At 44.3% G+C, this 14,857-nt stretch overlaps 1 protein-coding gene across 8 annotated transcripts in view; it reads right to left on the reverse strand.

The window, feature by feature from the left end:
• SHROOM4 (shroom family member 4) overlaps positions 1-14,857 on the reverse strand; it is a 243,873-nt gene that overhangs the window by 51,111 nt on the left and 177,905 nt on the right. For all 8 annotated transcript variants that reach the window (XM_021933011.1, XM_021933010.2, XM_021933008.1 and 5 more), the window contains 3 exons: positions 13,568-13,702; positions 8,557-11,047; positions 2,986-3,047 (listed from right to left, as the gene is read on the reverse strand). In XM_021933011.1, coding sequence (XP_021788703.1) covers positions 2,986-3,047; positions 8,557-11,047; positions 13,568-13,702 — 2,688 coding nt within the window. The remainder of the gene's footprint in view (positions 1-2,985; positions 3,048-8,556; positions 11,048-13,567; positions 13,703-14,857) is intronic.

Consider the following 14,857-nt stretch of genomic DNA (forward strand, 5'->3'; position numbering starts at 1 on the left):
CAGTCGTGTGATCACAGCTCACTACCGCCTCGAACTCCTGGGCTCAAGTGATCCTCCCACCTCAGCCTCCTGAGCAGTAGGACTACAGGTGTGCACTATCATGCTTGGCTAAGATATATTTCCTTTTTTCTCCTCAAGTTCTAGTCACCAAGTTTTCTCTACTTTACCCTTAAAAGGTGTCACATATTTGTGAGCAAATAATCTGAACAGATAATTCACATGAGAAGCAATACAGATATTAATATATTAATTAGACACACAAAATATTCAGATATTAATATATTAATTAGACACACAAAATATTCAAACTAGAATGATCAAAGTAAGCAAATTAAAACTATAATAGGTCCCATTAAACTGTATGGCATTAAAAAAAGAAAATTTTCAATGGTGACATAATTTTGGAAAACTGGTATTCTCATATATTGCTAATGGCATGTGAAACATCTCGTGGGGAAAACAGATTGGTAAAATCTATGAAGAACCATAAGAATGTTCATATTCTTTGCACTAGTAATCCCAACTCCACATAATTGTTTTTAATGAGATAATTCAAAATGAGAAAAAAAGCTATAGTGACTCAAAATGTTTCTGCTGCATTACTTTATAATAGCAAGAAATTGGAAACAACCTATTTACCCAACAATTTGGGAATGATTAAGCAAATTCGAGCACATTAAGCTGGTGAAATATTATACAGCCACTAAAAATTATGACTTAAGGAAGCCTGCATAGCAACATGAAAAATTGTTTACCAAGTAATGCTTAGAGAGGAAAAAGAAGCAGGGCACACAAAATTACATCTACATGGTTATTATAATCATGCTTAGAAAAATCTCTATACCTACAGATAAAGCTGACAGGGAAATGAAAATAACCAGGGTGTTACGGTGGTAACAGTAAGGTTATTTTTTTCTTCTATTTTTAATTTCCTGTAATATTGTTTTCACAATAAACAAACTCCCCTCCCCCAAATATCACACATATTTATCTATTCCTTCTGCTCCATTTCTATCACACCTCTACCTCCCCAATCCAGGGCCACATTCTGTCATGCCCAGATCACCTTCCCTAACTGGTCTCTCTTCAACCCACTTGGGCTGCAAACACTGCAAAGTTACCTAAAGGGCCATATTTATCATGTCACTTACCTGACAGTAACCTTTCATTGCTCCCATGTTTATGATCCTACCTAGGTTTACCTAGGCTGGTCTACCTAGGCTGGTCAAGGCCTGCCTAGGCTGGTCCAGTGCTTCACTACTCACCTTTCTTCTCTGCTGCTGCTGTTCTTCTTCCTCCTCATTACAGATAACATTTCCTGAGAGTTTATGGTGTCAGGTTTTGCTCTAAATGCTTTACATATATATTAATTCATTTAGTCCTCATAACAACAAACATTTGAGATAGATACTCTTATCCCATTTTATAAATAAGGGGGGAAGGGAAAGAGAGAGAGGGAGAGAGGCAGGCAGGTAGGCACTTGCCAAGGTCACATGGTTAGTGAATAGAAGAACCTGGCTTTGAACCCAGGCAGAAGTGACTCCAAGGCCAGAACTTAACTGGTGGGGACTATTCCTCCAACACACCCTTCTTAGTTTCCTCTATGGGCCTTTCCTCCTGCAGCTACCAACCTCCAGCTGTTTTTACCCTCCAATGAACTTAAATAGTGTACAATAATAGTTACCACGTACTGCCCCTTACCAGGTGCCAGGTGCTTCTTAAGCCCTGTATTTGACAGGGTTTCATCTTCTGTCAACTTGTGTGAGAAAGAAAAAGCTGGGCTTAATTCATAGCTTATCCCTTTACTAGCTGTGAGACCTTGAGTAGATTCCTTAGGCTCTCTGACTGTGATCCTTTATCTGAGTTACCAATTCTCAAACTGGATCCCAGGACCAGCTGCATCAGCATCACCCAGATGCTCTTAGAACCTATTAGAGTTACAGGTTTTGAGCTCCACTCCCCCCTTATTGAATCACTCTCAGGGCACAGGGTGGGTCCAACTGTTTATCTGTGTTTCAATTGCACACTCAAGTTTGAGACCCACCGCCCCAGTTATAATCATACCTACCTGACAGAGTTGTTGGGAAGATAAAGCATAACATAGTACGTATAACTCGGCTTGCAGCACATAGGTTGTTTGGCAAGTGGTAATTTATTATTACTGCCATTTAGCTTTGTGTGGGTTAGTCTTCCCTGCTCAAGCTGTGGGCAGGCACTGTGCTTCCTGCTGCTCTTTTGCTCGTATTTCTCACCTTGCCCAGTAAAAGGCAGAACCTATACTAGGTTTTCAATAAAGTCCTCTTATTTCACTGACTAATCAGTGAAAGAACCATTTCAGAGAAACACTGTAATATAGTATAGTGTCCCTGAAGCTAGACCACCTGGGTCTAGTCAACTGATTAGCTGTGGGACTTTAGGCAAATGAATATATCTCTGTGTGTCTCAATTTCTTCTCTCTGTCAAACGGAAAGACTAATATTACCAACTCCATAAGGTCATAGTGACAAATACATACTTGTAAAATGATTTGAATGGGGTCTAGAATAGAGCACTATGTTCAAGAAACGTTAGCTAGCATTATTACTTTTGTGTCATTTCACCCATTTAATGGTGGAGGAGGTTCCATTTCTTCATTTGGCAAGCAAATGACAAATACCTCTTGAACAACTTCTCTGTATCAGGCACTGCGCTGGGTACAGAGAATAAAGCTATGACCAAGGTATGGTGTCCTCTCTCAAGGGTCTCAGTCTAATAGAGGAAACTTGCACATTCCAAAATGTCCTAGCAATCAGTTTGGTCTGTACCCACCTATCTAGGAGTGCAGGGGGTGGGGGGACAGGCTGAATTATATCTATGGCATCAAGCCCTTAGTCTAGATACCAGGCCAGTTTCCTCAAAGGAAACTAAGCAAACCAAAGACCCTAGCAATTTCTATAGAAGCTCCAGAGGCACCAACTCACCCCAACTCCCTGAGCGCTCACTTACCTCTCTGACTGGCTGGTCTTCCTGTTTCCTGTTATTGGATTCCACTTGTCCCCAGGAAATTCCTGTAAAGCAAAATCCTGATAAGTTAGAAAGCTTTGAGCAGCCAGGTATCTAGATGACCTAAAAAATGTGAAGAGGTCAGGAGCTGGTGTCTGGCCTAGCCCCCCAGCTTGTTCCTTCTACTCTGCTATGCAGGCTGATAAACGTGTACCTGGAGTGGCTGCCTTTCTGTCGGGAGGCTTGCTAAACTGCCACAGGCATGCAGAGACTAAGGGAGCACTTAGTGACCCGGACACCGTGGTCTAGAAATGCTGTTTCCCTCTTTCTCCACTCCCCTCCCAAACCACATTAAAAACCAGTTTAGTATGTTTGCTGTTTGCCCTGGCTCTTGCCTGCATGGAGGGATGGAGGTCTTTTTGTTTGTTCTGCTGGGTGAACCTGCTCATTCCTCCTGCCTTTTCCAACATAGAAAGCATCTTCTTGGAAGCCCTGGTACTTGAGGGGGCTTTGAGGGCAGAAGCTCCTGCTGCAGCAACCCTCTCCCCAGGTGAGGCAGAGGGATAGCAGGTATGCCGGCACGCCTCCAACTGCAGTGGCTCCTCCTTCTCTGCCCACATCTGCTGGCAGGGGATGAGGTGGGCCCATCTCTGGGGAATATAAGTGCAGGGTGCCACAGTCCCTACATTATAAGAGTAGACTCTCTACCCTGGGCATTTTTTCCTTAAGGGCCATGTCCAAGCAACTCTTTTTTTTTCTAGACCAAGCCATATGTGCCATTTGTAAAACTGTCCCTGCCTTCCTGTTTTAGCTCCAAACTGAATGCAAATTAGCCTTTCAGATTCTCTCTGACTTTGTATCCAACACTCCGTACCTAGAGACTCAGAGTTTAGCTCAATGGGAATGCACACTTTTTCCTAAAATTCACCGATCTTCCAAATTCCATCTTTCTGCAATGCTGCTATTATTAGCCCCATTCAAAACGTTATTACCTTTGCCCCAGTAGGTCTCCCTACTGGAAGTAAGACACCTGGTGAAGCAGAATAAACAGATCCTTGGTGCAGTCATACTGGCTAAGACACTTAATAGTGGTGTTATTTGAGGTTATTCATATTACCTCCCTGAACCTCACCTCAGTTTCCTATCTGGTGACCAGTAGTGATGATAAATAAGATATGCAGACAGAACTCCTAGCACATTGCTTGGCACATAAGAGGCTCTGGATGTTCGCAGCAATGGAAAAGTTGAGGTTTATTTCTTGGCTTCAGCATTTAAAGGACCAGAGCAGTCCCTGCCTATATCTGGCATGTCAGAACAGCTCTAACCACTTGTACTTTAGACTCTGCCTCGATGCCCTTGTGAGATGTTCCTGCCTGCAAAGACACCATTACTTGTTCAACCACAGTGGGGGCCAGGATTTCCTGTCCATGCCCTGTCTAGCCCTGTGGACATGCTCAGTAAATCGCAGTGGCCAAACCAAACAGAGTCCTGCACCAACTCCCAACCACGTTCCGAGGTTCACAGTATCACTCTACTTTTTTTTTCCTAGGCCACATAAGTTCCTAGTACATTGCTTGCATCCTTTGAACCAAGGAGGCAGTTATCCCCACGGCTTGCTGCAAATGGAGATTGCGATGGGAACTTGCTGCCCCAGTGGAATTGATACTGCTAGAGGGCACCCTGCCACACTAGACAGGGCCTGGGCTTTTCAATCAGCTTATGGAGAGGCAGTGTAGCACAATCAGGAGCTTGGCCTCTGGAGCTTGATAGCATGGATTCAAATTGCACACCTGCCTTTCACTTGCAGCCTCAGGCAAGCCACTCAACTTCTCTTTACCTCAGTTTCCCCAACTATATCATAGTATAATCACGATAATAATATTGCTTGAGAACTCAATGACTTGATACATGTAAAGCACCTAGAATAGTACCTGGTGCCCAGTAGACACTCAGATGCTAGTTACTGTCATGTTACTCAAATTCTGGCTCTGCCACTTGCTAAATGTGTGACCTCTCTGAGCCTTGGCTTTCTCAGCTTACTCAGTTGTAAAGTGGGAGATTCTATTATAACTTATCTCATACAATTGGTAGGTGAAATAATTTGACGATGAATGCAAAACAAGCTGGCATGAAGTATGAAGGATGTGAGTGCATGCTGATTTCAGTCTTCACAACACTGAACAGGAGCCAATTAGCTCACCAACCTCATCCAGGGGCATTAGGAGCAGGATCTCAGCCCTACTTCAGATAGCTACCACCACAAGTACCTTAGTCATCAGAGCTAGAGCATCTTAACCCATGCTGCAGGTTTTTCTCATTTCTTGAGGGGGTGGAGTGGGAGTGGAAGGTTCAGATGACAGGGGCAGAAATGGGCATGTGTTGTCTCCTAGGCAGCCATCCACATGTCTGAATGCCTAGTTTCTAAGCAGACCTGCTTAGCTGGTCTAACAAGCATTAGGAACCCAAGGTATCCCTCCCTCAGAGTACAAAAAATAGAGGCATGGTATAAGCACAGCCTCATCTGCATGCATTACTGCTGCCAATTGCTGCAACCTGCAAATCGTACCTCCTTTTCTTATAGAGTTGCTGGTCCTGGGCTGACATCACTGCAGCCGTCATCTCCTCACTTCCCCCACCCCACTCACCCCCAATCTCAGCCCACTTTTTCTACTGTCTATCTGTGAGTCCTTCTTCCAGCAAAAGTCTCTCAAGCTAAGCCAAAATGTCCCTTTAAGGGATGATAACTCACTTATAAGATGATTACAATCTGGCAGTCACTGCTGTGAGTCTTACACGTGTTACATCACTTAATCCCCAGAACCAACTTATGAAGTAGGTGTTGTTACTACCCCCATGCTTTTAGATGGGAAAGCTTAGGCATTGTAAGTTCGGGGGAAGAAATTCAAAACCAGGCAGTCTGGTGCCCTTAAAACCATTATTTTATATTTCCTCTCCTCTTTTTTTCAACATTATGAATATATTCAGACATAAAAAATGTTGAAAGAAGTTCACAGTGATCACCCATATACCCAGCACCTACATTCCACAATTAACATTTTGATATATTTGCCTTATCATATATCTATTTACCCCTCTATCCATCTACCAATCCATCTTAAATTCTTGGTGCATTTTAAAGTAAGTTGAAAACAACTATATCCTCATAAATTTTAAAATGTAAATGAAATGGACAAATTTCTTGAAAGACACAAACTACTAAAGCTTACTCAAGAAGAAATAGATGACCTAAATATCCCCATATCTAATAAAGAAATTGAATTTGTAGTTAAAAAGCTTTCTACCAAAAAACTTCCAGGCCCAGATGGCTTCAATGATGAATTCAAGCAAACCTTTAAGGAAGACATTTTTATACAAACTCCTCCTGAATAAAAGAGAAGGGAATACATCCCAACTCATTTTTTAAGGCTAGCATTACCTTGATACAAACAAACAAACAAACAAACAAACAGAAAAAGATGTTATAATAAAACCATAGACTAAAATCCTTGATAAACGTAAAGGCAAAATCCTCAACAAAATATTAGCAAATCTAGTAACATATAAAAGGATAACACATCATGACCAAGTGGGATTTATCCTGGCAATGCTAGGCTTCTATTTATTTTAAAAATCAATCAGTGTCATTCCCCATATCAGTAGACTAAAAGAGAAAAACTATATGATCATCTCAACAGATACAGAAAAAGCATTTGAAAAAAATGCAACATCCACTTCTGATGAAAACGCTCAGCAAATTAAGAATAAAAGAGATGTTCCTCAATTAAAGGGCACCTACACAAAAATCCTACAGCTAACATCAAACTTTATAGTGAAAGATTAAGAAAAAAGCAACAACGTCCACTCGTACCATTTCCTCCAAACATTGTATTGAAGGTGAGACAGTGCAATAACGCTTTTCTCTCTCCCAGAAAAGGGCATGTACAGGAGAAAGGAAGATACAAAATTCTTTTTGCAGATGGCATGATTGTGTATGTAGAAAATGTTTTATAATCCACCAAAAAGCTATTAGAACTAATAAGTGAGTTTGGCAAGGTTGCAGGATACAATGTCAATATACAAAATTCAATTATATTTCTATACAGTGGTAATCAAGAATTTCAACTTGACATTAAGAATATAATACTCTTTATAATGTCATCTAAAAACATAAAATCTAAGGGACAAATATCCCTGGTGGTTGAGTGGCTAGGATTCGGTGCTTTCATAAAACCTCAGGGCCAAATATAACAAAATATGTACAAGATTTGTATGCTGAAAACATAAAATAAGTTGAATACAGCAGCAGTATAGTTCAAAAACACTTCAGCATACATATTAAATAAAGTTTGATATTTGTTTACAACATTTTTAGGCAAAATTTACTTCCAGTGAAATGCACAAATACTAAGTGCATTGGCTGCCTAGGAGCTTTGCTATACATTTGTTGAGTTCTAACAGGTACATATGTTTAACTCAAACTCTTACCAAGATACAGAACATTGTCACCACCCCACAAGTTCCCTCATGCCCTTTTCCAGTCAATCTTTGCGCCACCTCCCATTGGCAAGCAGTGTTCGGATTTTTTTCCCCTGATAGAATAGCTATTTTAGAATTTCATGTAAAAGGAATTGTAGAGTTCATAGTCTTTTGTGTAAGGCTCTTTTCACTCTTGAAGTTCCTTTTAACCAAGGATATATACTGAGCAAATTCAGATACTAAGTCATTTCAAAAGTGTCTGTGTATGCAACAGCTGAACACAGGAATTAACTTCTGGTTTGAATGCACCGGCCAAAAGATGGCATCAGGGATGCCATGGGGAAGTAATTTGGCAGTGAGTGGGCAAGGACCTAGGGAGTCCTCCCAGAAGTAGCCTGGAGGATGGTGGTGGCTTGTGTTATGGTGATAGGTCATAACCGGGATATCAGAGCAGCCAGTTTAGACCTGGGTCTCCAACAGAGACAGGATGGAGAAAGGGGAAAGGATTTGTCTTTTTAAAAACCCAACTAGTCAGATCTCTGAAAGCAAAGCCTGGGGATATTTGCAAATTTTGCATCTCTAAATACTTCTGAAGCAGAAAATGGGAGGCAATAAGTGATATTTGTATCATGCACTGGGCCTAGAACTCCATAAACACAATCTCATTTGACTCTCACAACTGATCCATGAGGCAGCCATGGTATTCCTCTATTTTAGAGATGAGGTAGTGAGACTCTTCTTAATACTGGCTATTTTATGAGGGAAAATTATTTTTTCCCTTTAGAATCACATACTTCAAATTTGTGTGGTTGAATGACTTGCTTTGGGTGACTCAGATATCAATTTTATAGTCAGGATATAAATCTCGGTTGTGTCCATTTTATGAAGCAAAAGTTACTTTTATCTAACTCTAAAGATGAGACAACTGCAATTTTGGTGGCTGAGTATCTTGTTCATGGTTACTAAGCTAACAACTACTGGAGCCAGTGCTGTACAGTTTCAAGGAATTATAATTGTTATATTTTTTAAATGATTTATCTAGCTTTCTCCTCGCAAAGAGAATGATGAAAGTTACCCACCCAAGAACCAAGTCCTCACCTGCACTGTCGGCTTCCTGGGTTTCCAAGTGTTGCCAGGTGCCAAGCTGCTGTCCTCGAGGGTACTGTGCTGAGGATTATGATAGCAAACTGAACACCGAATGCACTGGTGGTGGTGGCACCGGCAGTTGTAGCAATTTGGCATCATATTTCTCTTTAGCAAGGCAGGGCAGATTTCCCCAGAACAATAAATGCAAGGATCATGGACTAGAGCTCCCTGAACGCTGCAGGAGTAAGAGCAGGTCCTGTGGTAATCAAAATCACCACAGTGTAGTGGCTTACAACACATGGAATTTTCTAGACCTCTGCTTGCAAAACATTCTGAGTAAGTGGGAGTTTCTGACTGAAGGGGTGACATGGAATGATATGATTGGTCTGTGGCATGATATGGTTGGTCTGCAGAATGATATGATTGGTCCATGGGATGGCGCCTCAATTCCCTATAGTTGGAGCTCACTGGCTGGAAGTTTTGGTCTATAGGTTTTGGTCTCTGGGTAAAAGTCTTGTTGCTATGAGTGGTTAAACCTGGCAAATGAGATGTAGATAAGGATTTGCTACTCTCTTCAAAGAACTTTCTTCTGTCTGCGAAAGGCAAGAGGATGGCATCCTCCCCAGCTTGAGCAGTAGAAGCCTTCAATTCCTTGTTGTCACCTGGGTTGGAAGGGCCTTCCATGGCTACTGCCACAAGTGGCTGTGAATTATGCTCTCGAGACCATCTCCAATGACCTCCATGGACTCCACAGTGAGCATGTGCTTTCTCAGGGTCTGAGGAGGATGGGTCGGGTGCTTTCCACCAGGTGTTCAGGACCAAAGAGGACTGGCCAAGCCTCTGGCCAGGGCTTATTCGTCCCTCTAAGCCTGTCCTAGATTCATGGCTCTCAGGGGCTTGGCTGAGGCACTCAGAAGACCTAGCTCTGAGCATCATGCTTTTGTTGAAGAGCTTGTCTCTGGGGCTAGGAGGTTTTTTACATGAAGATAGAAGAGATGTGTTAGAGGCAGTGAGTGGAGGACTTTCTGGGGGCTCCTGGGTCTCTTCCACTGGCTCCTTAGTGTCACACAGCTGTGACAAGGGACCCTTGCTTCTCTGGAGCTGGGCCTTCCTCCTCTGAATTTCATTACGCAGATTGGTAGCAAAACGCTCACTCTTCCGCCGGTTTTGGATTGAGCGGCCCCGGGTCCCTCCACTTCGCCTACCACCCATCCGGCTGCACTCCTTGTGCTCACTGTCCCCTTCTTCACCTGCCTCTGTGCCACCAGCTACTTTAGTGGTTGAAGAACAGTCTCTGGCTTTTTGAACAAGGGAGCCAGAGGCAGAGGGTTGCTGGTTGGCCAATTCATTGCCTGCTCTGCTTGCTCTGTTTGGGTCCAGTAAACCTTTTTCTGAGGGGTGTCCATCAGCCTCTCCATGTGGGGGACTGCTTTGGCTCTGGTGTCCCAAAACCAAAGACCTGTCATCCATTTGTCTGGTCTTTCTTTCTTTGCTGGACTGGTCATGGGTTCCTCCTGCAGGGGGACATGGACTTTTCTTCCCTTTGTGGCTGCTGTGCAAAGGGGACAGAGTCCACTGGTGCCCATCCTGTCTGGGTGGAAGCTCCATCCCTTTGCTGCCCCTGGTATCAAGGTGCACGTGCTGCAGGTGGGATGCCAGCAGCTGTTCAGGGGCACTATGGCGATGCCCTGTGGGTCCTATGAGATGTGGAGGTCTGCCAAAAGAAGCCTTAGCTAGCTCTGCGGAAGCCTCATTGAGTGGGTTGGAATCCGTGCTGGAAGTTTTGTCACAGGCTTTTGGGGATCCAACAGCTTTGGTTGAGGCCTGCATCAGTAGATGCTCAGAGCCCTGCTGGCTGGATTCAGGAGGCTGACTGAACTCACAGTTCTGATGGCCCTCACTTGTCACTTGGTCATGCCCACTGAGGCAACAGAACCTATTAGGGTTCCTTGCGGGTAGCACAGTCTCTAAGCTCAGTTTCTCCTTCTGTGGCAAGGGGACCACAGGCTCAGATGCCCTGCGCTGCTCTCCATTGAGGAGTTGGGCTCTGGAGGCCTGAAGGCTGTCCCGCCTCACTGGAGGTTGTGGTGGGCCCCTGACTGCCTTGGCAGGCCCTGACTGGTGTCCCTCCTGTGGACGGGATGACATCTGAGAGCTGGGGGTCAGGTGGCCACCATTGGTGCGCCGACTACCTCCTGAGGTCTCAGCCACATTAGGCCGGCCATTGGGGGCCTTAGTTGGCCCTGGGCCTTGCATGATGCAGTCTGTAGAGGCTGCCTCCTCTGGCCTGAGGGAAAGGGCACAGTCAGAAGCATTTGAGCTGGCCGAGAAGGAGCTGTAGGCAGAGTCACGCTGGTTAGGGTACATGTTCTGGTCAATAGGCAACAGATGGCTCTCATAGGTGGCTTGGCCTGGTTGCTCCAGGCTCTCCATGCTGCCAATGGAGCTGCTTTTCTCGGTGCTGCAATGCCGGGAGAGTGGACACCACTGCACACACACGTCACTGTAAGACACAGGGCATACTGGTTAGTTAGCGAAGTCACCAGATCACTTTCCCTTCATGGCCAGCCCTACCATAGGAGAGGGCAGGCCAGCCCAGAGGTACCCATGCCACAAATGAGAGGAGGGTAGGCCAAAAAAAGGGAAGAAAGGGAAACAGGGAAGAAGATGGACATTGGGGTGCCTCAGGGGCTTAGTAAAATGGGACACAAGATGATATATGGAAAAAAGATGGGCAAACACCCCAAAGACTAAAAATGGGAGAACTCTATGGGGGTTATCCTCTATTTCTTTGACATTACCAAGTCTGAAATTGCTTCTAGGCTGTCCCTGTCCCTAGGGAGTCAGCATGTGGCTCCCTGCCAAAAGAGACAATCACAGAATATCAGCATTCGAGAGGTGCCCTAAAGGACTGATTCAATTGTAGCCAGACCATTTTGTAAATAAATCAGCGATTCTCAAACTTGAGCATGTGCATGAGAATCACATGGAGGGCTTGTTAAAACACGGGTCACTAGTCCTCATCCTAGAGCTTTAGGTCTCGGTGAATCCTGAGAATTTGTACTTCCAACAACTTCCCAGGTGCTGCTGGTGCCGCTTGCTCATCCAGCAATCACACTTTTGAGAACCACTGGTGTAACGCAAGCCCAGCAAAGGGAAGTGATTTTGAGGTGGTGATTTACTCAAGAACACCCAGCTCTAACTACTGGCACAGGCAGGGCTGTAATTCAGGTGTTCCCCTATTCTTTTCTTGATAATAGCAATCCTGACTATTTACTGAGGACCTACAATGTGCCGGACACTTTACAAGGTTTCATTCCAAGCTGAAGAGGACAGATCTTTTTTTTTTTTCTTTTCCAACCTTTATTTTAGATTCTGGGGGTACACGTACAGGTTTGTTACAAAGGTATATCACATGATGCTGAGGTGTGGAGTACAATTGAACTCATCACCTGGGAAGTGAGCAGAGTATCCAATAGGTAGTTTTTCCGACCCTTGTCCCACTTCCTTTCTCCCAGCTTTTGTATTCCCCAGTGTCTATTGTTCCCATCTTTATGGGACAGATTATTATCTACACTTTACAATGGAAGAAACTTAAGCTTAGAGAGGTAAAGTAAACTGACAAACACTACGCTGCTAAAGAAGCACAGCTGGAATTTGAATCAGGCCTGAGTCCAATGTCTTAGCACTACTGCCATGTGGCCTTTTAAATAGGAATAATAGTAATAGCTATATCAGAGGGTTGATGTGTAGATGAAAGCAGATAGTAAATGTAAAGTCCTTACCACAGCCCAGGTACCTACCGAGGGTTCAATACATAGCAGCTGCTACTCTCTTGATTATTAGCTTTTGTCATCAGGATCCTCTCTAATACTAGTATTGATAGTATAGGGACCTCTGCCCACCCACGCCTCCCCCAACTCCCACAGCAAAGCCAAACCTGGAAGACCAAGGGAATGGCTAGGATCAGATGCAATCTTCAATTTTAAGTACCATTTCCCACACACAAAGCCAAACTGAGCCAAGTCATGCCAGTAACTCCCTTTGACTAGAACCTCAGAGGTTGCAGGCTGCTCTCAGAAAGGCCATAGTCTAGAAAGCCAGACTTGAACTGTGGCAGCAGCCCATGAGACCCTCAGGTCAGCTTCTGCTCATTCTTGCTCCCTGCCTTGCCCCTTAGCCAGTCGGCTCACTTGTTCTCTGGGCAAGGAATCCATCAATTTCTTGTTGGCAAGGGAACCTGCTACCCACTCCACCACTATTCTTGCTGAAAAAAACAAAAACAAAAACAAATCCTCACTCAAACAGGAGCCAAGCTCAAGAATGTCAAAGTGTATTTCTGCATATTCTTCCACAACAAAACTGCCTCTGCCCTGAGCCCTTGGTTTCCAAATAAAGTCACCAAATTGGGGTAAACTCAACCCTTAGTTTCTCTGAACCTCCAACAGAAATCTCTTCTTGGAGGGAAGATCTTGTGGAAGGGAAAAGGCAGTGAAGGGCAGCACCTTTGCTGGCTCTCAGCCTAAAGAAAACGTTGTCTGCCTCTTGGGCAACTGTTTCAACAATGGTTATTCAGGGAGTTCCCTATTTTGAAGACTTTGGCTATGTGACAGAGGTAATAAAGACCAGATAAGGGCACCAGTGAGTCACCATTGATAGAGAAGAGGCCAGAACTGAGCCCCGGGGTCCTCCTATATTAAGAGACAGGAGAATGAAAGGAATTAAGAAAAGAGATACGGAGAAAGAACAGCTAGTGAATTAGGATGAAAAGCAGGACAGTGTGGTGTCTTGTAAGCCCAATGAGGTATTTCAAGGAAACGTTGTCCAGAAGGAAAGGGACTAGCCCAAAATCACAGCGAGTTAGCAAGAGACTGGGACTTGAACTCAGGTACTCTGGACTCCCACTTGTTTTTCCGTTATAGTACTTGAGGCTCTAACATCCAACAGGGACTACAGCAGAGGAGGAGGAGTGTCCAAGTTGTCTACCCTCCAGCCTGTCTTGAGGGGAGGGCCCTAGACTCACCTTGTGTTGCAGCCAGAATGCCAGGACAAGCTGAAGGCTTCGGAAGGGAAATGCATGGTGGTGGCTGCTTCAGGGCATCCCTCCAGCAGCTTGGCCACATGCCATGAGTGCGGCCTACTGACAGGGGCGTTCCTCCTACAGCAAGAAAGGGACAGGAAGTGGGCTTAAGAAACCAGAACTGAAATCACTTCCCAGGCAGCTTCCGCCCCACCCCCTCTTTTCCTTCAGTAAAGTAGAACATCTTGCAAGGAACTGGTGTGGGAATCTTAGTGGCTCTCCTGAGCTCCTTCTTCTCAAATCTTCTTCATTCTAGAGATATGGAATGTCAGCTTAATAGGGCTGCTTTGTTCACAAGAGTATCCTGAGCATGTATCACAGTGCTGGACACATAGTAGGTGTTCAATAAATATTTGTGGAATAAATGAGTGCTGCTGCCCAATGAACAGTGAGCACATCCTCACTTCTCTTTGAGAAAGAAAATCAATCTGGTCAATCTTCCCATTTTTTCTCTGAGAAAGGAATGGGCAAGTGATTGAAAAGTTTGAACAGGTCAAAACTGGGTTGTCAATTCTCCAATTTTTAGCCATTCATTGAATAAGCATTTGTTGTATGTTTACTGTGTGTCCTCTATGGGTAACTCTGGGATTACAGAGATGAATCCAATACAGTCTTTGCCCTCGAGAGTTTACAGATTAATGGGAGAGACAGAGCTGGTTCAAACAAAGCATGGGATAGGTATTGACAGAGTGAAAGATAAGATGGGTACAGAGGTGAGACACCTGAGTTGGTAGGCAAAGTGGTGGCAGGAAGCCCCAACTCCTGTGAGGGAAGATAGAACAAAGTGGCAAATGGCACCATGTTACGCTGACAGAGGAGACTGACTGCTCAGCAGGTCAGGAGTATATAAAGAGAAATAGGTCTAACGCCACGGCCCTGAATGCAGCCACAACTTTTGCACTGACTGCCACATACAGGACCCATCCCTGTCCCCTGGCGTACTTTGCATGAGCAGTTGCCACCCTTGCAAGTGGGGAAGAGTTCTGTGGTGGAGTACATGTGGGGCATGGATAACGCCAGGAGATAAAAAGGTGATTGATGGGAGGGAGAATGACAGAAGGAGGGAGAGTAGAGAGAGAATGGAGAGAGATGGTGGAAGGGCCAGGCAAATGATAGAGATAAGAGGGAAAGATGACAGAGAGGAAAATAAATGACAGAAAAAGAGAAAACTCTGAGAAAGATTGTAGAGAAATACATAGTAGAGAGAAATGGATGAGAGAGAAAGAGATGAAT

The sequence above is a fragment of the Papio anubis genome, chromosome X (genome assembly GCF_008728515.1).
Source record: "Papio anubis isolate 15944 chromosome X, Panubis1.0, whole genome shotgun sequence".
Taxonomy (NCBI): domain Eukaryota; kingdom Metazoa; phylum Chordata; class Mammalia; order Primates; family Cercopithecidae; genus Papio; species Papio anubis.